At 46.7% G+C, this 27,809-nt stretch overlaps 1 protein-coding gene across 1 annotated transcript in view; it reads left to right on the top strand.

Annotated features, from left to right (window-relative positions):
• The window catches only part of WNT2 (Wnt family member 2), a 48,282-nt gene that overhangs the window by 5,853 nt on the left and 14,620 nt on the right, over window positions 1-27,809 (top strand). Inside the window, exons 3-4 of the mRNA XM_038557468.1 lie at window positions 2,266-2,543; window positions 19,262-19,526. Coding sequence (XP_038413396.1) covers window positions 2,266-2,543; window positions 19,262-19,526 — 543 coding nt within the window. The remainder of the gene's footprint in view (window positions 1-2,265; window positions 2,544-19,261; window positions 19,527-27,809) is intronic.

The following is a 27,809-nucleotide window of genomic DNA, read 5'->3' as shown; positions in this document are numbered from 1 at the left end:
TCAAGATCAAACTTTGTCTTGTTCCAAAGCCAACTCTCGAAATGTGCTACTATTTCACACATAGCATTTTAGTGATTCATCTAAGACACTTAACTGAAAACATCTTAAGGCCGAATCTACGTGATACCAAAACATCTGGAGGTAAAATGAAAAGCCAGTCAATGTGCTAAGTTTTGTATTTAAATCTAGAGACGTCTAGTTACTTAGTGATGTGTTCGGAGACTAAACGACAGATATCCAGAAAGGTGATGTTTCCGCTTTGGAAATTACTTCGGAATCCTAGCAGCCTTCCTGTGATTCTTTTCTTCCTTGGGCCAACAGGTCAATGTCATTGTTTGCGAGTTATGCCCGGATGAATTCTGCACCGAGGCAATGGCTTTCCTCTCCTGCTTTCACGGTAGTGTCTGGTCACGGACATTCTATCATCCACATCTTCCTTTCCCTTCCCCTAAAAGACCACCTCATAAAATTGCTCTTCTTTCTCCTTGAAAAGTAAGACCAGCGCTAAAGACGTTAAGCGTTTACGAGTTCCCCCCTCCGTGGCATCTCTAAACGTAAGCAGCTCACTCCAAATACAAAACCAGGCATTAACAGGTCAAGGGGGTGATAACGGACAAGGCGTTTTCCTCACCTCTAGGATGGGTGTCACCATAATTTTATTTACCTGAAAGCCGCTACCTGAGGTTAAGCCACATTAGTATCTATTCATCACCTTCTTTGGTAAAACATCTCCATTCACGTAGACAACCTGGGATCCTTGTAATATAACCTGGGACTCTTTAAAAACAGCTCTCTGACCATCACGTTTCTCTCTGGAGAGTGCTACCTGCTACCTATGGCAAATATTCGTATAATTGATTTTACCTAAAGTACAGGGTATGATTGATTCCTTTTTTGATGGTTAGAGGTTTCAGGGGAGATTTTTTTTTTTTTTTCTTTTTGAAGGCTGAGGTAAGTGCCATTTAATATGGTGTAGATATGTTTTCCTGATTTTTAATAATGAGACTAGCAGAGCAAATATTGCAGGGGACATATAATAAATTTTAGCACCGAATGACAGGCGGAAACAAGCAGGGCTTCAAGGCGAAAAGGTGGTTTGTTCTCCCAGCTGTGTGGTTCAAAAAGTCACACTCGTCTTGACATACCGAGTCGCTGAATGGCTCTCCGTTCTCTGCCTTGCGTTGGCAGCAGGTTGTTGAGCTTCTATTTTGATTGTTGATATATTTGCCGCCGCACCCATTAATAAAGAGGCACGCTAATAACAATGAAATACAGCCCCACTTGAAAAATGAGGTGCGCTCGGACCCTAAAGAGCCTTATATCTGTCACTATCCCGCAACACCGTGTTATGAGTTACTACAGATTATTAAAATAATTTAATGTAGTTATTGCCCTGAAATATGTACCTTTCAGCCTGTAAGGGAAAGTAGCCTGGGCTCTAATAAAGAACAATTCTAAGAAAGCACCCCAAAGGGTCCTTGCCCAAGTCTAATTATAGGCGGTAAATTTGTTTCCTTCCAGAAAAACCAAAGAAAAGCTTTTCGCTGTCTTTTACCCAATACCGGTGATTAGTGCAGGTGTTCCAGAAGAAAGTAAATTCACCGTAATAGTCAGACGCAGTATGTAACTCAAGGATATTGCATGTTGCCTTCAACAGTCTCTCAATGACTCGTGAAAGCCGATGCCGAGCCCGAGCTCCCCAGCGCCAAGGCACGGGGCGGGGTACTGCCGGCTTCTCCTCGCGCCTCGGCCCCTGCGGGGGTCCCTGAGCCGGTCTTCCAGTCTCCACTATGTGACAGGAGTGTCCTCACTGAGGCCTGCACGTTCGGAAGGGGTGTTTTTTCGAGGAGAGCTGCCGTAGCGCGAACACCAGACCAATTTGAGGCATGACACAGACCCTGTTACAGATGGAAGGAAGGTCCCAGAAGCCTGGCTCCTCTCCTCCGGGGCAGGAGGCGAGCGCAAAGCCAGGGGCGAGCCAGCGAGACAGGCAGCCTGGCTGCATTTCCCTTTAGACGCTTTACACACTTAACTGGAAGGACGGTTGTCACACAGACGCCTAATCTGACAAAAAGCTTTTATGGCCTAATTCCTATTAGAAAGCGAGCCCTGGCTCTAGAAGAGAATCCTTCAAGAACACCAGAACCTTCCTGCCCTGTGGCGACGTGTGCCACAGGTGGAGCGAGCCGTCAACAGCCCTAGTGTGAAAGCTCTTTCAGAACCAGCAATTCCAGACCGCGTTTAAGAAAAGCATTTCTGTTGCAGGTAGTCGGGAATCTGCCTTTGTTTACGCCGTCTCCTCAGCTGGAGTTGTGTTTGCCATCACCAGGGCCTGTAGCCAAGGAGAGTTAAAATCCTGTTCCTGTGATCCAAAGAAGAAGGGAACCGCCAAGGACAGCAAGGGCAGTTTCGACTGGGGTGGCTGCAGCGATAACATTGACTATGGGATCAAATTTGCCCGAGCCTTCGTGGATGCCAAGGAAAGGAAGGGAAAGGATGCCAGAGCCCTGATGAACCTTCACAACAACAGAGCCGGCCGGAAGGTATGGACGCCAGTGGCGCTCATTTTATAGGCTGCATGGCTTTATAAATCACTTAGACCAAGCTTATCTTAAGCTTTCCTAGAGTTGATAAAGCGCTATACGGTCACAACTTCCCACTGCCCCCCACCCCCACCCCCACCCCCACCCCCAGCCGTAGATTCTAAAGAATACCATGGGCCCGGGTTGACGTGTCTCCACCCGCACTCCACCTTCCTTCCCACAGCTGAGCTGGAGTCCACCCATTGCTTTTGGCATTGTGCAGAGTGAAGTGTTTTATGGTCCCTCTGGACACCGTATCATCTAGACAGGAGATATAATCTGCGGGTGAGGATAGGGCTTCATCCCACATACCAACGGGACACTGAAAATGCTTGTATCTGGGGGGGTTCAAGACCCAGAGTGTCTTCTCTCCAACTCGTCAGGAAAGCAACCCACCAGGCATGGCTTGTTGACGTCTAGATTTAAAGATGCTCTTTTTAGAACCAGACCCAAGTCTCGTGCTTTAAAGCCCCACCTTGTAGTTGCAGTAACTGGATGAGTAAGTGGACCAGGGGAAGACCTGCCCCAAAGGGGTGCTCTGGTCCCTTTATGCACTAGTCCTGACTAACTTCCTGGGCTGTGGGTACCCAGTCATTATTCACCTCCTAGCCCCCATTTGTTGGGTGAGGCAACAGGCCCTAAGGTGCTCAAGGTCACATGGAGAGTCAGTAGAAAAGTCAGTACTAGCACTCAGGTTCAACTCCTGGCCTAGGGGTGCGTTGGCCCAAGATTAAACCATCTCAGAGCTAGTGCTCAGGTCCGTAGCTGTGCCATTTCTTTCTAGGTGGCAACAGGACCAGAAGAACCAGAGAATCTGAATGCCACTCATTCTCTCTGTGTAGAAAACAAAAGCTGGCTAGGCTAATCAAATATTTGGTCAGAACCATTCTAGAACAATCGAATTGCCAATGGGAAGAGATAATGGTAATTTGTCTTTTATCAACACAAAATAAAAATGTGCTTGACATTAATATATAAAGAAAGATCAGCATAAAATTGAAAGGTCCCCAGGAGGGCTCTAATAGGAAAAAAAAAAAAAAAAAGAATCGAAAAGAATGCAGATCTGTTTGGATGAAAACCCTTTTACTAGGCTCATGGAAAGAACAAATCTCATTTAAAGGAAGTTGGAAGGAAAGTCTTGCTTAACACATGGAATAAAATGAGTGTGACCTGAACTGTTTACAAATAGTACCTTTCTTGAACTTTAAAAATCAACATTTCTTATTTTCATGAATTTATGAACCTATCGTGACTGCTGCCAAGAATATAGCCTATGGTTGTGTAATCCTCCAACTATTGGTAATTGCTGTTTGTGCAATGGTTTATTTCAAAAAAAAATTTTTACATTGACCTTTGTTTTGACACCGATACCACACGTATAAGTTATAAAGTGTGGTGTTTTTGATAGGAGTGTGCTGCTTCATTATTCAAGCAGGGTGCGTAGTTAGATCTCAGAGTATTTGTGAAGGTCAAGGCCTATGGCGGTAGGTACACTGTAACCAGAGGAATGCCGACTTATCAAAAGACAGGTTGATCTTGCTTCAGACGCTATTAGGTTTTGAATGTTTCGCCTCCTCAAGACAATAGACCGTAGCTATTATATTGTAGGCCCTGATTTAACGTGACTTTTAATATAAATCACATGATTCTTCACTGCGTGGAGGTGAACAGCTGTCAGGCCTCAGATATACTCCTGCCTAGCCTGCAAAACTTAGGAGGCTACTTTTGATTGGAATAAAAGTGCACACACTGACTTTTTAAAATGTGGCTTTAATTAATGGTGGGTGGGCAGACTTTTTCAAGGAGATGCATGATGTCAGTGAATATGAACTTTAATGAGAGTAAATGTATTGAGATAAACATGCGTCTCTAATTCTCTTCTTGCGGTCATTAGACCCCCGGTCTCTGCTCCCCCTTCCTACCAGCAGAAGGTCTGTGGAATCAAAATGAGAACAGGCTGGGCTCGTGTTTGAAGACAGGCCTCCTGAGCTAAGCCTCCAACTGGCCTGGCTAGAAAGGCCCAGCCTCCCAGACTGGAAAGCACCATCCGTTTCCTTCTTCTTTCTCATTGGTGCTTCTCAGCATTGCCCCAATTGTCCACTATAAACATCTTCTACTTTTTAGAAGATGGGTCGGGAGACCTGTACATTTTATTTAAAAGAAGAAACATCGATTCCAAGATCATGTTTAGCTGACACTACAGAGCAAATTCAACACTGCTATTCACAATGGACCCTGATTTCCCCCTAATATTTGAACGGTTTAATCATCGATTATAGCAGCTGGTTAGAGCACCCTCATGTGTCTCTGTACTGTAATATCATTTCCGATCCTTTGTGCTGTGATTTCATTTTATTTTGATCACAAGCCTCCGAATTTGTGATAATAGTGTTTTCCTTTCACGTTTACTTGAAAATTCTTCCTCAACTAAGTTTCCACCTCTAAATAAGATTATTATTAAATTCTAAAAAGATAAACCACCTTGTTCAAAACCAACCTTCTATCAAGAAGGAAATTCCAGTTTCTCTCAATGGTTCTTTTTAAGTCTAAAGATGCCATGCCATGAAAACTTCTAAATAATAGTTTAAAATGTACAAATTACAAGGAAAGATTACTTGGTAGATATCCACTATTTGCTCCCTTTCATAAGTTTGAAAATAGCTTTTACATTAGTCTACTCTTTAGAAATAGTCACAAGTACTCACAACTAGGCGAAATAATCACAGCTTCGTTGATCTTTTTTTTTTTTCGTTGATCTTTTCTAAGAGATTCTATATCAAATAATCTATGTATTCGATCAAATACTGCCCTCCGATCACTGGAAATTTGCATGATAAGAATTCCATTATAAAACCTCTCCCCAAGCTCTCTTACTGTAGCAAAAATACAAAGAATATGAGATTTAAAATCAGACCCACCTTAGTTTTAATCTTGCAATATCAGTGGCTTTGCTCACTGAAATTCCATTTTTCTCATACATAAAGGCCATTCCCTGGTCCTGTGGGAAGACAATAAAGCAAATAGCTCAGAACCTGACATGCAGTGGTGCTCAATTAAAGTTCATTCCTTTCTCCTCCTCTCATCCGTAACTTTAGTAACAGAGCTAGGTACGAATCCTGTAGGAACTGTCACTTGGGCTCCAGTCTGATTGCTCCACGTATCCATAGACTCATCCTCAGTACAGTTAAACATACGAGTTAACAGGCATGTAATATCTTCTAGTTTACAAAATACCATCAAACATCCTGTAATTTGATCTTCCAAAAAAACGCTGTACGAATATCAACCAGCATTAAGTATTCCTACTTTCCAGACGACAGGCTGGGGACCCGGCCGGATGCAGCGACAAATGAACCACACGGGCCTGACACACAGGGCGTGGGGTTCACGCCCGGTTGTGCTCTCCCTTACGTCCTGGTGGACCTTCTGTGTGGTCTCTGTCGAGCATTTCTGAGAAAAACAGAGCATTTCCATATTTTAAAAAAGAGCAGCAGCTGCCCTTGGAAGGCAGCTTAATGATGATGTTGTGTGGGTCCGATTTTAAATCTCATATTCTTTGTATTTTTGCTACAAATAGAGATTGTATTGTGTGGGTCTTTCTCCCACTAGCACCCTCTGATGAATCAGTATTACTTTCTGACAATGGGGGAGGCTGTTTTCAACCCCAGAAACGTAACTGCTAGTCACCCGTGAGCGCGCTGAAGCGACCTCGCCTTACTCCATGGATTCAGAACCTTCCAGCTGATGGTGCTGTTGCCGGTCTCCGAGTCGTGCATGCTGTTGGACTAAACTTAAGTCAACAGATCATTAAAGAGTTACTCTGGGTAAGCCACAGTTTGGAACGCAAAGTCCTATGGGGAGAAGAATGAAGACAGAGAAGCTCCTGGCCCCGAGAACGACGTTTCGAGCAGGGCCGAGTGAGACCCGACGGGGCGGCCAGCTCCGGGCGGCGGCGGCGAGGGAAGAATCAGCCAGCGGGCCGCCAGCCCAGGGGACAAGGGCTGTGTCACAGCGGAACGGGCGTTTGCGCCGGAGATCAGGATTTCCCAGGACTGAGATGACAGGGGAGATGCTTTCCAGGACGAAAGGGCTACAGGGCCAAGCAAGATCCTGGAACAGAAAGAACGTCAAAGCTGAGGAATGACGAGGGCTCCAGGGTGGAGTTCATAACTGGGACTTAATCGGGGCTGAGGCTGCAAGTTGGAGTCGGCCAGAGCTCAGCCTTGAGCGCCATGCAGAGAGATTTGGATGTCGCTGGGCAGCCACAGCAAGGCACTGAACACCGGGGCACAGAGGAAATGTCCAAGCTCCACCCTTACGCATTCCTAATTCCTCTGGAGTCCCCTTCTTGAGACTTAGATATCAAAGTTCAGATGTTCTATGATGTGGTCGAATTAATGCCTTAACTAGAACAGGAAATACAAGAAATGTTTGCTTCCCTGAACTTTATTTTCAGCCTTAAATATACATATTAAGGGCTGATACTTAGTAGTAAATACTACGCTTTCTGATGTAGCCTAAGAAAAAATTAGCATATGGCAACTGTGTTGAAGTTTTTTATTTTTTAGATATTATTTATTTATTCATGAGAGACACAGAAAGAGAGGCAGAGGCAGGCAGAGAGAGAAGCAGTCTCCATGTAGGGAGCTGGATGCAGGACTCGATCCTGGACCTCGAGAGCATGCCCTGAGCTGAAGGCAGATGTTCAACCGCTGGGCCACCCAGGTGTCCCAAAGTTTATATTTTTAACATAATGTTTATATTACTATTGGCTACCTTATTCATTAGGGGTTCTTAGCTGTTGACGGCATCCTGACCGGAGGCAGCATGGAAGCTGGGACTCTAGAATCAAAAGATTGGCTCTAATACTTAAGTATGACCTTAGATGGGTTACCCAAACAGGATTTCCATATCAAATAAAATGTATACACCAGGTTTTAAGCAGGCCTAAAAGGCAGGCAACACTACTCTTCACCTTTTGCATATGAAGAGACTGAGGTCTAATAGGGTGGCTGGAATTAGCAAAGAAATTGAATTTACTTGCCCGCTGAAATCATCTCAAATCCAGACTTACCTTGGCATCCTGTACTTTATATGGGAGAAGTTTGGAGGGTCAAGGGATGCAGAGTTTCTAGTTCCACGGCCTGCCCAAACCAGGGCCACTCCAGGTCAGCACCTTGGAGCACTCCAGCCTGCCCCTGAGCTTGGCCCACTGGGGCACTGGGACAAAGCAGATAGCTCTGTCCATAGGAAACACGTCCAAAGTCCAACAGAAAAGGATATTGCCCAAGACATAAGCACAGACTTATTTTAGGCAAGTAATTTTTGGCCTAATAAAAACTTCCAAGATAGCACTTCCGTGATGCCCCTTAGGATAAATAATTAATAATGGTTCTGAACCAAGAGAACTGGGCATGATTAAAAAGAAATCACATTCTCAGAAAATAAGGAATATTGATAGAAAATGGTAAATCAAACTGAACTACAGAGCCAGGTTGCTTTAACCTCCTATTCATCTAAACCCTCCTTTATTTTTATTTATTCATTTTTTTATTAATTTTCAGAAGATTTACTTGAGAGAGGCTGCAGTGGGGAGGGGTGGAGGGAGAGGGGGATAAACCCTCCTTTAAATAACGTTGAGCATCCTTATGAGGCACAAATCTCACTTCATAGGTGTTTGTTTTCTGATGGGTCTCCTTAGTTCATAGAATTAAATGCATTTTGCAAATGAGTTCTGTACCCTCACCCCATCCTGTACCTAAAAATAGTATGTGTTTGATAGTGTAGATCTTTAGGTGGCATGTGAATCAAAAACTAACCAGAATCAAAGTCCCAAAGCAGAGAATAACTTTTAACAAAATTATTATGGTTCGATGTAAAGTTCTATTACTGAGAATTTTTTTTTAAGACTGGCCTCATTATTAGTCAATAAGAATTATTATATATGTGGTTAGCCAATGGTAATGTTCTTGAATTGCACAAATAAAAATTCCACACCATATATTTCCTACCTAAGCCCACCCGCAGTCACTGTTTTTGAAGGATGGCAGTGCTCAAGAAATCCCAATGTCTCGTTTAAGTCACTAAACGATTGCATACGCAAATCAACCGCACAGGTTGCTAATAAATGTCCCTTGTTTTCCTAGTTCCAGAGCTTGCGTGTTTGGAAGGTAGATTTTCGGTCACTCTTATCTTAGAGATGTGGACCTGTCAAAAGGATTTAAGAGTTAATAGATGTACTTGGCTTTAAGTCAGCATCTGAAAATAAAATGCTTTTAATGTGTGTTTCCCTCAGGAAAATGGATATAAGACCAGAAATACATTAGTCGCTTTGTGGTAATACACCCAGCTAAAAAAGTGAAAGCACTGACACTTCATTGAATGCCCATGTTTAACTAAATAATTCAGTTGAAACAGAGCATCTAAGGACCTAAAATAAATTCTAAGCTGAATTTCTAAGGCAAGGTCAATAGTTAAACCGGCGTACATTTCACACACAGGGTAAGGTGGATTGCCCTTGTTCAGATCAGAAGAGATGTCCTGTAAAGAAGTCTTACAAAGACACCCTGGGGGTGTTTGGGCTCCATTTTCAGCAAAGCTGACTTTAGAAACCAAAATTTCATTCTCCTTGGGAGAAGTCTTTCTAACTGGCAAATAATTATTTGTAGACGATAATTAGATATACAAACACTACATGTAAAAACTTTTATAAAACTCACTGAACCGGGATCCCAGGGTGGCGCAGTGGTTTGGCACCTGCCTTTGGCCCAGGGTGCAATCCTGGAGACCCGGGATCGAATCCCACGTCGGGCTCCCGGTGCATGGAGCCTGCTTCTCCCTCTGCCTGTGTCTCTGCCTCTCTCTCTCTGTGTGACTATCATAAATAAATAAATAAATAAATAAATAAATAAATAAATAAATAAAATATTAAAAAAAAAACTCACTGAACTCCGAGAACATGAACCCCTGGAGGGTGGAGTGGTAAACTCTAGTATGACAGATGCTGGTAGAGTGATTTGAGGTGTGGACTTGGTGCCAGACAGGTTCGGGTTACATCCTGCCTCGGCCATACCGCCTGTGAGACCTAGGGCACAATTCTCAGCTGCCAGGTATCTCAATATCCTCATCTGTGAAATGGGGATTAAAATAGTGTATTCTTTCTATGTTTGTGTGGATTAAATAAGACAGTGAATGTGAGTGCTTGGGTGGGTTAAGTAAGTAGTGAGTATAAAGTGCTTAGTATAGTTCGACATGTGGTAAGGTCCTAATGAGTGTTATGCTTCATTATTATGCTCTGACAGTAAATTGGATGGATAAATATAAAATAGAGTAATTCTAGCCTGCTGAATGCATGTATTACCTTCTTCTATAGCTTTTTTTTTAAAAGGTTATATTTATTTATTCATGAGACACAGAAAGAGGCAGAGACATAGGCAGAGAAGCAGGCTCCCTGTGGGGAGCCCAATGTGGGACTTGATCCCAGAACCCCAGGATCACGACCTGAGCCAAAGGCAGACGCTCAACCACTGCACAACCCAGGCATCCCTAGCTTTGTTTTTAAACATTCAGACTTTTGTCTCTTTGGTATAGAATGCTAACATGTAGAGGTTTCCTAAATTCTAAGAAATTCTAAGTCTAGAAAATAGCTCCTGCAGACCAAAGGCTTAAAGTGTTCAAAAGTAGAGATCTAAGGGCCACATAAAGAATCTGCTAAGTACGATTTTAGCACTGAAGCAATTATGAGCCTATTAAAGATTTTTTTTTTTTTTTGAGAAAAGTTATCTGGCAAGCTAAAAATGGTTTCCATGAGGCTAAACACCAAAAGAGCACTGTTGTCCTTAGGAATCATATTTATTTTTTAAAAGTAGTCATGTCAAATGAGCAAGTAGTTATTCACTGGATGACACAAAATAAAAACAAGAGGGGATTAAGCAAATGGTGAGGGGCGAAGGGTTGATGCCGAGCGTGCTGGCCGGTTTGGTGATATGAAAAGCCACCGGGACCGTGAGAACGTGAGAGAGGATCTAGGGAAGGCTGGAAATGGACTCTTCACAGCAACCTTGAAGCAGTAGCCATTAACAATCAGAGAAAGAAGCAGAAGAGACCCTTTTGGAAAGATTTGAGAAAAAGAGAACGTAAAACCATACTTGCCCAAACAAAAGTAGATTGAGCAGTGCAGAAGGTCTATCTATGGAAGATGGAGAAGTTCCCCACCCCCTGGCCCTGCCTCACGGTCCTTGTCCCCTTACAGACATTTCAGTGCAAATAGACTCAAGGCTGTGGACAAGACATATGGTGTTTCCCGTCTTCCTCCCAAAACCTCATTAAAACTATAGCAATGGGATAAAATGGTTTAAATCAACAACAGTAAAGAGAATTGTCAAAGAAATGAGAGAGCCCAACAAATTTTTAGGAAGTGGGAACCAAGTAAAGAAATTGTTAACTGATATAGAAGGATGTAGAAGTCACGGTCTAGAAGGATACAAACAGATGGGGAAAGGAAAAAGCAGATGGAACAATAGCTAACGTGAGAAGCAAGATTCTCAAGTACTAATGAGCATTGGAGAGAAGCGTAGGCCTGAAAACTGGGACTAACTGAAAAACCCGTAGATGGAATAATGAACCCCATCCACTCTCCTCCCCGCTGAGTGGAACTCCTGGTACTGGCTTCGCCTCCCAGGCTTTCTGGAGTTAGTCTCCAGTATAACGCCAGTGTACTACCTGTGCACGAGAAAGCAAATCTCTCTGACCCACAAGCCCCACTCATATAACCAGTGTTCCTAAATACCATTTCATGACTTCATTCTTAAATATGAAGAGAGTGTCTAAGGATTATCATATATTTGATTAAATTCAGCAGAGGAAAAAAAAATTGCAGGAAAAAATGAACCAAGAAAAAAAAAAAACCAGTAATTCAGTAATGAGAAGAGGACTTTTTCTTTTTTAAGATTTTATTTATTTATTCGTAAGAGACACAGAGAGAGAGGCAGAGACACAAGCAGGCTCCATGTAGGGGGCCCGATGTGGGACTCGATCCCGGGTCTCCAGGATCACGCCCTGGGCCGAAGGTGGCGCTAAACCACTGAGCCATCCAGGCTTCCCGGAGAAGATGTTTTTTTAGAAGCCTGATTAGTCTCCTCACAGATATTTCAGAAGATGTTAACATTCATCAACTACAAGAATGGATGCTTTGAAAAAGTGACAACTAGAGAGTAGGAAAGAACTTGGAAGAGAAAGTCAAAGAAACCTCCCAAAAAGCACAGCAAGAAGCCCAGGAAAGCAGTGTGGAGATTCCTTAGGAAACTAAGACTAGATCTATCCACCATAGGACCCAGCTATTTCATGTCTCTGTGTTTATCTGAAGAATATTAAAAGACTAATTTGAAAAGTTTCTGCAGCATTATTTATGACAGCCAGGATATAGAAGCAGCCAACGTGTGACCATCAGTGGATGGATGGATAAGTAGTAAGTGGTAGTGATGCACCATGGAATACTACTCAGCCATAAAGAATGAAATATTTCCATGTGTGACAACACGGATAGATCTTAAGGGTATCATGTAAAATGAAATGAGTCAGACTGAGAAAGACAAATACCATATGATTTCATTCATATGTGGAATCTAAAATAACAAAGTGAACAAGCAAAGCAATACAAAAACAAACTCACAGATAGAGAATAGGTTGATGGTTACCACAGGGGAAGCAGGGTGGGGCAGCGGGGGTCAATTATAGAATGGATGGTAACTAGACTTTTGATGGTGATCACTTTGTAACGTATACAGATGTCAAATTATAATGTACATCTGGAACTTGTATAATGTTATATATCAATTTTGCTTCAAACTAAATAAATAAAGGAAAGAAGAAGAAGCCCAAAAGACAAGTGGAGTTTAAGGAGATCCATAAACAATACCCATCTTTCCCACGTGAATTTGAAACCAACTGGAAAAATGGATAAAGGAGATGGATGGATAGAATAAAAATGTCTGTTGCTCTACTTAAAAAAAAAAAAAAAAAAAAAAAAAGCTGCACTGGAGGATGTAGCTTCAAAGCTTCAAAGCTTCAAAGCACTGCCTAGCACTCCACCCCTGAACCGGACAGACTTACTCACTCTGTTACAGGCTGCACATTGGAGCCCCTGCAGGGAGCCCCTTGCTGGAGGGTAGGAACTGATCATAACTCATCTTCTCCACAGGTTGGCAGATGCCCAACAAGAAGGAACCCAGGCACACAAGCCCTGTCCTTCCTCTAAGCTCACTAGCTGGGCAAGTCACTTCTCCCTGGAGAGAAATGAGTAAGGGAATGAATGGTGAGAGCCAGGAGTGTTACTTTAATGGAATTTCTTCCTCAAGAAGCCAGAAAGAATTAAAAATATAAGCGAGAAAATATAAAAGACATAAAGGACCAATTGAGAAGGCTCAGCAACTAACTAGAATGCCGTTAGGAAAGTTTTTTAAAATGGAAGGGAGACGAAAATATCAAGAGACTCTCTCTGTGCTGAAGGACAGGAGTTTCCAGATTGAAAGGGCCCACTAAGAGCTGAGCAGGATTGATTTTTTTTTTTCTTAAAATCCTAAATATCTTGGTGATATTTCAGAACACCTAGGATAAAGGCAAGTTTTAGAGACGTCCATGTAGGAAAAAAAAAAAAAGACAAAGTGAAATGAAAACAAACGTCACTTGCCCAAGAATCAGCCAGACATCAGACTCCCCATCTGCACCACTAGAAGCCAAAGCCTATGGGGCAACACTTTCCGGTTTTGAGGGAAATTTTTGGGTGCATGTAGAATTTCCAAAATTCTATACCCAGCCAAGCTATTAATCAAGTATGAAGGTTGAATGAAGACATTTTAGACACATAAAATTCAGACAACGTATCCCACATGCACCTTGGAAGGAGGTAAGAAGTTGCCCTAAAGAGAAGGAATATACCACAAAAGAGCCAGCCTGGCATCTAGCAGAGTAGTGTGTCCCAACTGGGAGGGCATGATGTGGGTCTCAGCTGCGTAGCCAGTCCAGGTCGGAAGAACGTGGAGGGTCATGGAGGCCCCAGGAAACGGGAGAAGTGTTGGGACGGATGGAAGGATTGTGAGGGCGCAAAACATCAGGTCACAGTAAGTGCAGTTGGTAGCAAGGAACATGGGAAAACCCCAAACTTCACCCCAGTAGCATTCTTCTTTGGCACAGAGGCTGTGATCCTGGATCAGGGATTAGGACCTGCAGTCCTGGCATGGTCCTCGGTTGTGCAGTTAACACTCTTTCCTCCATGTCCATCGTGTTCAGTTTTGAGCATCGATGTCTAGACACATGTGGGAGGCACCTGGAGTCACGGGATAGGACTTGAATGCTCTCATCTTTGTCCCTGTAGAAGGACAGGTGCCGCTGACGAAGACTGGGAAGTAGAAGGGGAGAAGGGGAGGAGGGACGAGGGACTGTAAAATCTTCACCGGACACAGTACCTAGGACTTTTGGAACAAGAACAGGTGGGGCTGTTCAGCTTCGTGCCTTTTAGTTGCCTAACCCTTTTAGTTGATCTAACCCTATTGAGAGGCGGGGTGGGGGAAGTGAGGACTCAGTCAAATTCTCAACCACTGTAGGAAGCCTCTTAGGCGATACCCTGTGTGGAGTAGTAGGGACACACGAGGCCGCCACATTCGGTTGTGCCAGTCTGGCACGGCACCCTCCAGGGGGCTCTCCGCACCTCGTGGTTACTTCGGGTTTGTTCAGTTATTATGACAGTTGTCCCTCTGGTGCCTTGGGATGCCGTTTTCTGTTCCTCCCCAAGCGCAGAGCTGTCCTACAAGCATTTAGGTAACTGCCAGACAGGGTGAAAGCAGAATTCATTCTGAGTGACCAACCCTGGGGTTGTGCTGTGCAGTTGGGAGCAGGGGGAGGGGGGGAAGGGTACAACAGAAAGTTCCTGCCTTCCGCCCTGATCTTTCCTGGACTAGCTGATATTTTTAAACCGTGCGCACATATCTCTTTAATTAAAAATTCTGAAAATCATGATTAAAACCCAACAAACACAAAAAGCCCCGAGTGTGGGCCAACCCCTGGGTGACCCCATGCCCTGCGCCCTGCTCACTCCTCCTTCTACCCGCAGGTAAGTCTGTGGCTGTGCCCCTCCTGCCGCCTGCCTGTGCAGACTCCCCGGAGCTCGTCCCCTGGGTCAGGCCCCCCACTGAAGCCCGGTCCCCTAAAGGCACTTGGGTTTTGCTCCAACCCCCATCTTTGATTCTCTCCAAAGCAGCATGAGCACTGTTGCTTGTAGCCATTTCTTCCTGGACACTAGGACACTTCAGAGACACAGGGTAGGCACTTCAATTCCGTAACCAGCCATCCCTGTTCCTAGAAACGTAATGCTGCTCCCTGCAGTAGGAGCGGCTCCCCTGCTCCGCCCCGGCCCCCGATGGGATGGGACTCAGGCTGTGCAGCCGCTTCCTTCCTCCTGTGGGGCCTGCCTGGCTCAGGGTGCAGGACCCTCCACCCTGCTGCCTGTTAGAAGCACCTGAGACCCCTGGTAGCCGCACGGCCCGCCCCGCTCCCAGCCTGTAGGTTCCGATTTCTTTCTGCCCAGGGAGAGGCGGGTCTGGGTCCTGGCACCCATCCCCAGGGGATTTAAATGTGTGGCCGGAATAAGAATCACTGGTCTGCTCTCCGCAGATGCCAGGGAACAATCCCCAGATTCCTGTTGTTTTAGTCTATTCCATTCAGAGCTTGACCCTTCTTTTTTTTTCTAGTATAATTCCTCCCCATTATGCAGGCAATCTTGCCTTGTTCATTTTTGACTCATTCAAAAGAATGGAGGGAAACAGTACGCACGATTTAAAATTTCAGAAAAGCACAATGCAATTTCTATAGGATTTTAAATGTTTTTGGAAAGAACGCAGACCTGGGAGGGAGACGTGGACTCACACCCTCGTTCTGTCCCGACCCACTGACTATCTGGGTAACTCTGGGGGTTTTACTTCCTCCCAGAGCCCCGGTTTTCATAAGTATAGGATGGGAATCATAACCTATTTTGCCTAATTGTGGTAATTCGATAACACGTGTAAGCCACTTGTGACAGATAAGTGGCGGTGGCAGCGGTTGTGACAACGGTATTGTAACACTTGATCATGGGAATTCTTCTAAACTAGGAAGCTCCTAAAGTCACCATGAGTTGCTCAGTCCCATTCCTTATTCTTGTGTTAGCTACTCTCTAAATCAGGCCACCTAGGCTTAGGTCCCCTTCCCTGTGCCTCTCTGATTGAGCAGGGTGTTGTCCCCCTCTCAGTTTCGAGTTTGAATTTCAAGTCTGCAAACCCAGAGGCGGAGGTGGCCCCGAGCTGTGATGGAGCCCCCGTCTCCCCCACCCCCCCACCCCAGAACCGGCTGTGTGTTAAGAGCAGGGCCTGGAGCTGTGAGCAAACCCAGCATCAAGAGAAGGTCTCACTTTCCCCCAAGGTTAACTGTCAGACGGAGCCTGTGATTAATCCACAATCAAAAACTGACCATGGTTCCAGTCGAAATACTTGTAGTTATAAGTAATAGACCCTGGGGGCACAAACTTAATATCTTGGATCTCAAGAAGTACAGAGGCGGGGCCGGGCCAAGGTGGATTCACTCAAGCAGCTCAGCAACGTCCTCCAGAACCCAGTCCTTCCCATCTTTCGATACCACCATCAGCAGCTTATTGCTGGCCTTGAGTTGGCTGCCTCGTGTCCCAAGGGGGCTGCTGCGGCGAGCTGCATCCAGAGACAGAGAAGCTTCTCCTCCCACGTCTCTTTTAAGGAGTAAAGAAGTCTTTAGCCCAAGTCCTGCTGTACATTGCACCTAACGACATATCGGCCTCAGCTGAATCAGGAGCAGGACCGTGGAATTACTATTACTGATTTGGGCCTCTCTGGGTCAGAGAGAGGCTCAGCCGGTTCTGAAGCACTTGGCTGCCCAACACCTGAACAGAACTTAGGAAGGAAGAAGGGAATGGTGGTTGCCAGTGATGGTGGTGGTCAGCAGTGTGTGCCACTGCCGGGTGCATGTGTAAGACGTATTTTTAAGATCCAATTTTAAATTAATACGCAGATGTTTCAGTTAGTCCTCTAAAATACCAGCTTTGAGCTTTACAGCCTGGAAACTTAGCATTACAAAGGGAGAGCAGTAATATTTCCTGTCATTTTTAAAGCTAAGAGTGTTGTGGGTTTTTTTTTAAAGATTTTATTTATTTATTCATTAGACACACACAGAGAGAGGCAGAGATACAGGCAGAGGGAGAAGCAGACTCCCCTTGCAGCAAAAAAAAAAAAAAAAAAAGAAGAAGAAGAAGCAGACTTCCGATGTGGGACTCAATCCTGGGACAACAGGATCACAACCTGAGCCAAAGGCTGACGCTCAACCACTGAGCCACCCAGGCATCCCTAAGAGTGTTGTTTATGAGTAAATAACATGGCTTTAAAAGGAACAAGCCTTGAAGAATGGATATTCAGTTCCCAAGCACTTGGCATGGAGTGAGTTCTGTGTGGCTCTATTGAGATCTTAGGATAGAAAACTCCCGAACAGGTGGGACCCAAATGGGGCAGTCAGGGATCCAAGATGGCCCTCCTGGGGCTGCGTCTGTGGCTGTGTCCTGCTGTCTAGGTCACCCAGGGAACCTCATACCAAATACCCAGAATATAAAGATACGGGAAGGGGAAGGAGGCACCCGGGGGAGCGTCGTGCCAGAAAAGGAATTCATTCTAAGACTTCCTTTTAGTATCCCCAGATCCCTGTGACCCAGAAGACCAAACTAGGGACATTCCTCTTGCTCACTTCTCTGTCCTTGCCCTTCGAGGCAGGCTCATGCTGCAGAGGACAGATTTCAAATGTTAATATGGCACAGTTCACCACGAGGTGCAACGCGGGAAACACAGGGTGCTAAGGCCCAACCTGGGAGGAGCGTGAGTGAATTCACAACTGTAGAGACACCGTGACATGTCTTGGCTCTAGAATAACTTCATTGAGACTGACCTTCTGGAATGAAGAACCTTTCTGCACACTTGGGTAGAAAAGCAACTGAATCTGTAGAAAAGGCAAAACCAGGTCTGGGCAAAGTAAGAACCCTGGTGAGGCAGCCTGGAAGGCTGGTCTCCTGGAATGACCTTGGATAATGCATCAAGGGAGTTCACTGTCCCCCCTGCCTAGGCCTTCCACCCCTCATAGGTGCAGTCTTGGGGATACAAAAATAGAGAGGGTGGGAGCCCTCGGCAGGCAGGTTTCTCCTCCTCTGCTGCATGACTGAGCCAAGGACCAAAGGCTTGGTTTTGGTGAGACCTCCAAGGCTGGTTGCCCCCACGGCCCTTCTGTGTGTCGCCTTGCTCTGGGTATTTGATGGAGGGGGAGCCCCTAATCATCAGTCGTGATCAACAATGGGCAACAAAAAGCTCTTTCAATATTATAATAATTTGAAAAACTGGTTGAACAAGAAGTTAGTTCTGTTGGGGAAGGAGGATGACAATTGTTAAAGTAGTGAATCGTATGAAAACGGGAACACAGAAAGGTTTGTAGTCAGAAAACATGCCGTTAGAAAATATTTAGAGGAAATCCATGTATTTGTCCGTATTATGAGCTGGAAGGACTCCAGAGTCTGGGTTTGCATCCGCCGTTCCACATCCTGGCCTCGGAGTCTGGGCCAGTCATCGTCTTTCCCCGATCCCTAGTTTCCTCGCTTGTGAAATGGGAAGAACAGTAGCTCCGGGTGTCTCTGGGGACCATGGGTGCTGATGACTCTCTTCACTTAGCCGAGCCAAGGAGAAATGGGTCAGGCCCTCGTAACACTCATAAAATTGCGCTGGGGCTGCACAGGTGTGCTGGCTAATCCCAGGACCCACGCGGAAGTGTCCCTGGGCAGGTCCAGGCCCGCGGGGCCCTGTCCTCAGCCTACAGCCTCACGAAGAGGGAGCCCGTGCTGCGAACCAGCTGAGACGGGCTTGTCCCCTCTGCCTTTGCTTCACCTCCATTAAAGGACCGAGCAAGCTCAGCCCTGTTATCTACGTGGAATAATTTGGCCACAGTTGGGCGATAATCTCCCAAATGTATTGGCATCAGCTGACTTCCGGTGCACCCAGGCTCTGCCCTAAACCAGCCGTGTCACTTTGGGCAAATGCTGTGACCTCCCTCAGACTTGCCCCTCCGTCATCTGCAAAATAAATATGGTGGCACAGGATTGTCGCGAAGATTGCGGTCGTTGAGCTAGAGCGTGGAGAGCATTAGCCCAGCGCCTGGAACACGGACGGCAGCCTCTGAGTAGTTCCGATCTTTATTACCAGCTTAGCGAAAGCAACAGGCTTAGCCATTACTGAGCCGTACTGGACACGCTCAATATAATAAAGCCACGTGTGTTTAGGGAGGACTCGGATTCATTCTCTCATCTTCAAACTGGCCCTCGGCCCTCTTCAATTCCAATGAGTGAGGTTCCCGTTATCCCTTTAGCCAAACAGCGCTCATGGTCAAGGCTCTGCCCCCACCGCGACTCCCCCCAGGACCCCACCTACTGTGGTCAGTGTGGGGTGGCCAGAGGGACCTCCACCATCTCCCAGTCCTAAGCCCCGGGCCCCTCTGCCATCAGAGTCCCTTCCTGAGTGCTCAGATGTAAGGAAAAGTGTAGCCCAGGTCAGGGCCTTGAGTCCGCCTGCTCTGAACTTGCCCGTCTCTCCCGGCAGGCGGTGAAGCGGTTCTTGAAGCAGGAATGCAAGTGTCACGGCGTGAGTGGCTCGTGTACGCTGAGGACATGCTGGCTGGCCATGGCGGACTTCAGAAAAACGGGCGATTATCTCTGGAGGAAGTACAACGGGGCCATCCAGGTCGTCATGAACCAGGATGGCACGGGGTTCACGGTGGCTAACAAGAGGTTCAAGAAGCCAACCAAAAATGACCTCGTGTATTTCGAGAATTCTCCAGACTATTGTATCAGGGACCGAGACGCAGGTGAGTTCGAAACGCGTGATTCACAGCACCTGATTCCTTCACTGATGGGTGCTCCACAGCCCAAACGCGGTTCTTCTGTGTTTTCAGCCGGACGGCTCTGTAAGGGCAGCCAGCTGCTACCAGGTTCAAAGTTCTGTGCTATGATTCGTGAAGCACGCAGAGAGCTTTCCTAAGCAGCTGCTGAAATGGGTTGACAATGTGCAGATTCTGGAGAAAGGTGAACCCAAGAAAGTACGTGGCAAAGAGTCCAAATGCGCAGGGTAGCCAAACCCCTCAGCCTGGACAGAACTCTACCTGGTGGACGCACGTATGCTGGACGCCCACCCCCCCATCTTTCTTGTGATCCTTCAGCCCCGAGCAGTACAGCTACGCGCTGTACCTTCTCCGTCACAAATCCCACCTTTGTGACCACGGAAGGGGGGGCCCAGGGCTGTAAAGTTAGCCTGTTTTGAGAGCTGCCATACGTCCCGCTCTCTCGTTCTTTCGATTATGCTGAGAAGTTGCCAAATACTAGAAAGCGAAAATTCATCCCCACTGGCTTGGCCGTTGGTGGGCAGTGGATGAGAGCTGTGTTTGAGGCATTTTGTTCATTAAAGCCACACCCTTCCCTTGCAGACAGCACTTCATCTGTCTTGAACTCACTCAAAGAGCAGCTCCATCAGCCTCAACGTAGCCGTCCCCACCAGTGTGGTTTTTACGCACCTGCCGCTCTCACCTCTCACCTCTCTGGGCAGCGCTGAGCTCCAGGCTTAGCACAGTCTTTGCGAAAGAGTCCTACAAAATAAGAACGAGTGCAAGTCTCAGTGGATAGGAGGAGATGGAGAGCACACAGCCAACTCCTGGCTCGAGCCAACTCCTCAGCCTTAGTAGAAAGCAAGGGAATTCATTACCAGGAAAAACATCCTTGCATTTAAATTCTAAATTTGTTTTTGGTTCTAAAGTAATTGGAAAGAAACCAGTAAAACAGTGCAGATGACAGCCAGCTCCTAACACTAGACTGACCACCGGGGACAATTACCAGGGAACGTCACAAGAAGTCCAGAGCCTCTCCTTTGTCCCCGAGTGGTTGAATTTCCTTCCTGGTTTGATGAGAGCATTCTTTACAGCATTTGGGCGGGTTTGTACCTGCAGCCTACGGATTAACAAGTACCGAGCCCAAGGACCAGATGCTGTGCCCTGCCGCATTCCTGACATGCTTTGGGACCTCTAACGAGTCCTCCTACCGTCAGGCCAAAATTTCAGCCAAATCACCATGAAACCTGTACTTTGCTACAGGAATGTCCCAGAAGTCTGGCTTCCCTTTGCCATTAACTAGCCGTTTAGTGTCTGGCTCCTCAGACAGGACACGGGGATGATGACATCTTGATCACTTTAGGAATTACAACGGATTGACCCCTGTGTGCCAGGTACTGGGCTCAGATCATTGCACACATGGTCTTATTTAATCCGTAGAGCCACCCAATGATCTCAGCGCATTGGAACCAGTTCCTGGGGAAAAAAAGGGGAGGGGGGAGAAAAAGAGTGGCTCTTGGCTGATCAACAAGGAACCAAATTCACATCTTAGCTTTTGAGATCAGATAAGCAGCCCTGGATATCATCATCTCAATTGTGTGGCTGAGAAAAGGGAATGACTGGCTCAAGCTCTCACTGGTCTTGGAGGGGATGGGTGTCTGGCTGTCTGACCCCTTGGCCTGTACACCTGACCCTGACACCACAACTTGTCACTAGCTAGCTCTGAAAAGACACGGTGAAGCCAGCCCCCCATTCCAAATCTTAGAGGACCCGCTTCCCCAGGACATCTTTTCTGGGCTTTTGGATTGAAGCAGTTTTCACAGGGACGTGAACAGTTATTATGCTTGATGACCTCTTAACTGCCTCATGGAGAGTCAGTGGCACAGAGACCTTGCTTGTCTTCCCCACAGAGGAGACTCTGAATCTTATTCCCTGTCGCCTCTTCGGGACACTGAAGTTACTCTTCCACACTTTGCTTTTTCTCCTCCTGGTATTAGGACAGAACAGTTCTGTTTCTTGATCCTAAAATAGCAAACGCATCTGCAGTACCTGCTATTCAGTAACACGTGATCTGCCTTCTGTCGAGGATTCTCACAAAGAATCTATAAATGGGTATGTTATTGTCCCATTTTATGGGAGGAAAAGATGAGGTTCTGTCAAAAAGGTTATAGAATTTGTTCAAAAACTCTAAGTTGGTTAGGAGGCTGAACAGGGACTTGAACTGGAGCCTGTCCATCCTTTTAACCATTTTATTCTGTCTCCAGATGCACCTGCTACGAGGCATCTTATGGCAGGTGCTGACTTTCTTTCTTTTTTTAAGATTTCATTTATTTATTCACAAGAGACACAGAGAGAGAGAGAGACAGGCAGAGGGAGAAGCAGGCTCCATGTAGGGAGCCCGATGTGGGTCTCGATCCCAGGACCTCGGGATCACGAGCTGAGCCAAAGGTAGATGTTCAACCGCTGAGCCACCCAGGTGTCCACGTGCTGACTTTCTGAGAGAAGTTTTACAGTTTATTCACTCCTAATTTATTTCTGTTCTATTTCGGCTTATTTTAGCTTTAAAAAGTTGTGAATTGGATCTTGTTGGTGTTGATTAACCAGGAGCCACCCTGTTGTTATTTTTTTTTTTTAAGGAGCCACTTCCGAGGTATTAAATCAGATTTCCATTAAGATTCCTAGATTATGCACAACTTGTTTGAGCTATACTCCATATCCTTCTATAGCTGGGCCTAAGAAAATGCCAAAGTCACCCATATAAAGCTTTTCCTTTTAATTCTATGGATCATCAGGTGACTGTCGTAGGGAAAATATGATTCAGTGGTGTTTGCTATCGTGTAGGCGGAAGTTCCAGCTATTGAAAGAGTAGAGTTTTCATCCTTCATACTTGAATCCACGTATACACAGCCCCATGTACGAGATGCAGATTTCCCCGGAGAAAGCCTGCTTCACTCACACAGCCGCCGAGGGCCTTGCACTGGCCTGTGTAACCTACGGCCTCCTAAAGATGAAGATCTATCCTGGCCACTTTCTACTAGAAACTCCTGTAGTGTGCATTCTAGAAAGTGGGTCAAAACAGACCTGGGTGGTTCAGAATCATCCTGGAGCAGCCTCTAACCTCCGTTTGCAGAGCCAGGGGGATGTTAGAAGGGGGGAGCCTCCTGCCTATAACTCACGGTGTTGCTCGTCTCTGAGCCCTGCACCCCTGTCCCGGAGGGAAGGTGGTGGTGGTTACAGGGCTGGCGTCCTGTCGGTCTGTAGTAAAGAAGCTCCCGGCACGTGCGTGCTCCTGAGTGGGCCCATCACTAAGCGACTCACTTCCCTTCGCTAGAATCCCACCGCCTTGGGAAGGGCCTGCTTTCTGCTAAGCGGAACTCCCACATGTCTGAACCGGGTTACCTTCAAAAGTGTCAAGGCCCTAAAATGGATCAGAATGTTGCAGTAAAACTTACAGCAAATTATCTTTTTTTTTCCCCGTTTTCTCTATTAAAATTCGCACTCAGCTTTCCCTAGATCACATCTCATGCCACCCAATCTGCTTTATTGTGGCCGTACTGTTTTATTTCACTTCGTAAGCTATCGCACACACTTCCTATTTAACTGATTGGGTACCTTCCCCCTGTTGGCGCTAGACCAGCAGTGGTGGCGAGCGGATTGAATGTGGCCAGGTAACAGATGCCTGTCAGTTCGCTCTCGGTAGGCGGCACCTGCTTCCTGCTCAGGTGAACTCCTTATATGACTGAAGGGATCCCGCTTGTTTTGTCCGTTTCGGTTTGTGGAACGGATGAAGGCTACAGGTCTAGTCCGCTATCATCCAAAGCGAGGGCCTCTTCTGAAAACTATCGAATCACAATCTCAGGGGACTGTTGCGGAGGTTCTGTGCGCATCCCAAACTGCAGCCAGCACAGCAGGAGCATCAATGTGTAGGCCGGTCCCTGGGTCCTTATTTATTTATTTATTTATTTTCAGAAATATTAGGTAAGAAGAAATCCCGGGAGACTGCACATTCTTTGGAATACCTAATCTCTTACAAAGGAAAAAATAAATCTTTACTGAAGGTGTTCTAGACAAGTAGCACCCCAAAATATCCCCCACGCTGGCCTGCCCAGTGCAAGTGGGTGTCGTTCTGCATGGAGGCCCTGCATTTTCAGGAACCCTCTTGCACTGTCTGTGAGTCCACACACTCAAATGATTTCAGCCATCCGGGCTTTCACTGGAATTAGCTTGACAGAGATGATCAGGCCCTTCAGTGACGTCCTGCGAGAGTGATAGCAGGCGGAGGAGGGAATTCTGACGAGAAGGGTGGAAGGGGGAGTCAAGAGCCTGGGGTGTTCCTAGGTGAGGACAGACCCAGACCCCATGGGGAGAAGGGTGGTGGGAACATAGGGGAGTTCCTCTGAGAGCCCGGACCCCGCTACACACCTTCTGGGCATCTTCTCTGGACCTGCCCCGCAGGCCCCTCCGTTTATAGAGCAGGGAACGGAGGCTCCGAAAAGCTGCTGAACTTGCCCGAGGCTGTGTGGTCTGTAACTGGTAAATAAAATGAAGAGAGATCAAAACAAAAGTTTTGATACTTTTCTCACTATATCACTTTACTGTCTGCAATCTGAGCGGAAGGGGACAGAGCAGGGCCCCCAGGGGCGGGAGGTGAAGGTGCTTGGCCCCACGCCTGCCTCACGCTCACGCTTACACTGGCTCAGGTTCCCGCAGGTTCCCTGCAGGCCCCGTGCGATTGCAGGCTGCTCGGGTCTTGCAGAGCAGCGACGGCCTTAACTGTTCCTTAAAAAAAAAAATGATGAGCTCAAAAACGATAAGGGAAGATATTCTTATGGCAACAGCGGCAAAAGACACTTTCCACTGGCCTTCAGTGGAGGGCGGCGAGCGCTCCGATACCCATCGCTAAAGACTCCCCCCGGATTCCTAACGGGCGGCCTCGGGGACGCTGTGCAGGTGACACTGTGCAGGCCGCGCTGCAGCCTAGATCCGGGCCGCGGGCTTTCCCGGCTTCTCCTGGCCGTGTGGTTATCTACTGCGGCTGTTGCCCCAGGCGTCTGTAAGTCAGAGAGGCCCTCAAGTTAGAGATAGTCCATCTCCAAGGAATGCCGCTGCCCTCTCCAGAGAAGCGAATGCGCCTCATCACAGGCCACTTTCACCCGTTACGATGTACAAACGCTGCCCCGGGCCAGGGGTCACCCCGAGGTCTCCTCTCCAGCTGTAGGAAACAGGCCGCCCTCCGCCTCTTCTCCAGTCAAGTTCAAAAGATCAGCCTCAGCCTTCGTTTAACCTGTTGTTTGCTGTAAGCCGAGGCGGCCGCGGCCCATGAGCGGCCAGGCCAGGCGCTAGGGTGGCGCTGCTTCCTCCACGCAGCCTACCTGGCCGACCGCGTGCAGCCCCGGGCCGCACTTCCCAGGTTTAGGGGATTCGCCAGCGTAGCCGGCCCGTGGCGCCGCCCGGTTTGCCGAAGCTCTGTGCCCGGTGACCTGATGGAAAACGCGGGGAGGGCGCGTCAGCCGTCGGACTGGGTGGGCCTCATGTCCGTAGTAGATGCACCATGCCCACGTACATCCCAGCCCCTCGCTGCTTCATGGGGCAAGTATTTCTTGAGCCCCTCCTGTGTCAGACTGTTTGGTAAGCCTCCGGAACACACAGCTGGGGAAGCGGACTCGGTCCTTGCCCTCGGCCTTCACCAGGCCTCCTGGTCTCTGCAGATGAGTCGGGTGGTTGGCGGCCGCGGGCCGTGGGCCAGGTGCGGGGGGGGGGGGGGGGGGGGCGGTGTCCTCACGCCCAGACAGGGAGACAGGGAGGGGGCGCCATCTGGGTTTCGGCCTTCGCGCCACGGCTCTGTTAGGAGGTCTTACCACACACTTGTCATTTGGAAAGTTCAAGAATAGGTTATTTATTCATCCCTTTCTGCATGGAGATTTATTTTAGAAATTCGTGAACTGATATCTGAAAAGCGCCAAGGGAGCTAGACCAGGAGAGAATGAAATGAAAGATGTGTTGGTGAGGCCTGTAGGCCAGCATTTCCGTGGGCCGTTGTCGGTTGCGCTGCATAAGTAATATTTCTTACTATCCAGAGGACCCTCTTCTCAGAGCCTTCGCGGCATGTAATACGGTCGGCCTGCGCCTCCGTTCTGAAACCTCCTGCCCTGCTAGCTCGTCTTCCCCACTTTCAGTTGCTAGTTTCTCCTCTTCTCCTTGTAGATCTTGAAGATCTGCAGGGTTCAGTTGGGCCCTCTTCCCCTCCTGCTTCTGCACTTTCTCCTTGAGTGGCCTCCTCCTTCATGATGGTTTTAAGTGCTTCTCGGGCCTCAGCTGGGTCCTACCCGCCGCCTAGCAGCTCCTCTCGGTGGCTCACGTCACTGTCCACCTGATTCTGTTAAAACTGGACTCTTGATTTGTCCCACTCCCAAAACTTGTTTTCCTCAAGCTTCCTCTTCTCAGAAAGCAGAGCCATCCATGCCACTGGTCAGGCCATAAACCTGCAGGTCACTTGTGTATCGGCCCATCGCCAGGTCCTCCTAAAATGCATGGGCGGGGGGATGTAGCTCAGAAAGCCTTCCTTGTTCCTTGACTCTTACCATGAGTTTTAGTTAATTTAAAATTTGTTAGCTGTCTGTCCCACTGGACTCTGATCCCGTGATGGCAGGCACGCTATATCTGTTCACCACTGGATCCCCAGCACCTAACACATAGACATGAGTTGAGTTGAGTTGAGTGGCAAGTTACAAACAACATGAAGTATGTTCCTCGTCTGAATTCTTAGTCATGTTGGTGCAGTGTCCTAAGTTAGAGATGACTCGGTTTCTTTGACAGGTGATTATTAAGCATGTTTTTTCATCACTGGTGATAACACACGGCCTATGAAAATCCCCATTTAAGCGGAAATGTAAAATGGAATTTTTCCTCATGTTCACGTGCGTTAGGGGACCATTTAAAGAGTTTAAGACGTTGCTCGTTGGCCACTGTCCTGGAAGAGATGAGGGTTCCTACGCAGCAGGAGACTATATCGATTGCTTTTAGTTGCCACCAAATTCTCAGTTCTTTTACTCCGGGCAGGGCCTTTTTCATTTACTACTATTGTGGGACTACTTGTTACTTCATCTGATTTTGTTGCTAACGCAAGCAAAATACTTCTTACATCCAGTACTTCAGTATGCTATAGGTCTGATCTGTAAGTCGGCCTTACCTTTCAGAATGTAGATGTACTAGAATTATTGAACTTTTAGCGTACGCTGAAAAGGGCCCTAATTTGAATCAACAGTGGCAATCAGATTGAATTTGCAAAAATTGAAAAAAAAAAAAACACTTTTTTTTTCCTGGAAAAAGGAAACAAAATTTTCATGTTCCTATTTTCCAAGTCTTTGACATAACACCAACAAAAAACTTTCAAATTGTCCTTTTTTGTAATAGAAAAAAATAATATGTTACAAACAAAAGAATGATGTTAACATATCATCAAATAACGTATTTGCTTACTTCATATAGCCTCTCCCCATGAAACCTATCTTGTGCTAGTGTGGTAAATCTCTTTTTTTTTTTTTTAAAGCTATGCAAATCTCAGATTCCTAAGGAAAAAGCCTGACATTATGGGTCAGCAGACTTTGGTGCTACTTGGTGCTACCCGTTGCTTCCTCTTAATTTTCTAATGACTATCGAGTAGCCATGGATAAATTAACTTCTCTGGGTCTCTTTAGTGTTTTACCTAGAAATTTCCCAAGGTTACTATGATTCCATAAATGAATGAGTGAATCGTTAATTCATTTCACTCTAAGTTTGCGATCACAGATCCTGACCTTGATGGCACAGACTCCCTTAACTTGTTTTTCTCAAGCTCTGCATGTGTTCTCTATGTATCGAGTGAGATCATTCGAGTCGAAACCAGGCCCTTAGTTAGTTTACTCTTCACCATAGGGCCTGAGGACTCGGTGACCACTCCCCGGGAAGTATGTCCTCCTTTGGCAAGGAAACGCTTGCCAAACTCTTCATTTTTTAGGAAATTGTTTTTAATTTAATATTTAATGAATCAGGAATTTCTGTGTTGACGGCTGAGCACTCTGCAGTGCCCCTGAAGAAATACAAGCTCTAACCTCTGTCCCTGGGGAGACAAGATGCACGAGGAATCCTCAAACACGTCAAAAGAGCGTAGGAGCTCTCCTGCGTGGTAGGCATTATAGGACTTGAGAAGGGGGGCAGGGGGGCCTGGAGCAGGAACAAGGAGAGCTCTATGGAAGAAGGTGCAGAGGTGGGCCTGAGTCTCGAAGAATGGGA

The sequence above is a fragment of the Canis lupus genome, chromosome 14, assembly GCF_011100685.1.
Source record: "Canis lupus familiaris isolate Mischka breed German Shepherd chromosome 14, alternate assembly UU_Cfam_GSD_1.0, whole genome shotgun sequence".
In the NCBI taxonomy this organism is placed as follows: domain Eukaryota; kingdom Metazoa; phylum Chordata; class Mammalia; order Carnivora; family Canidae; genus Canis; species Canis lupus.
Note: the sequence above shows the minus strand (reverse complement) of the source record. Positions and strands in the feature narration are given on the sequence as shown.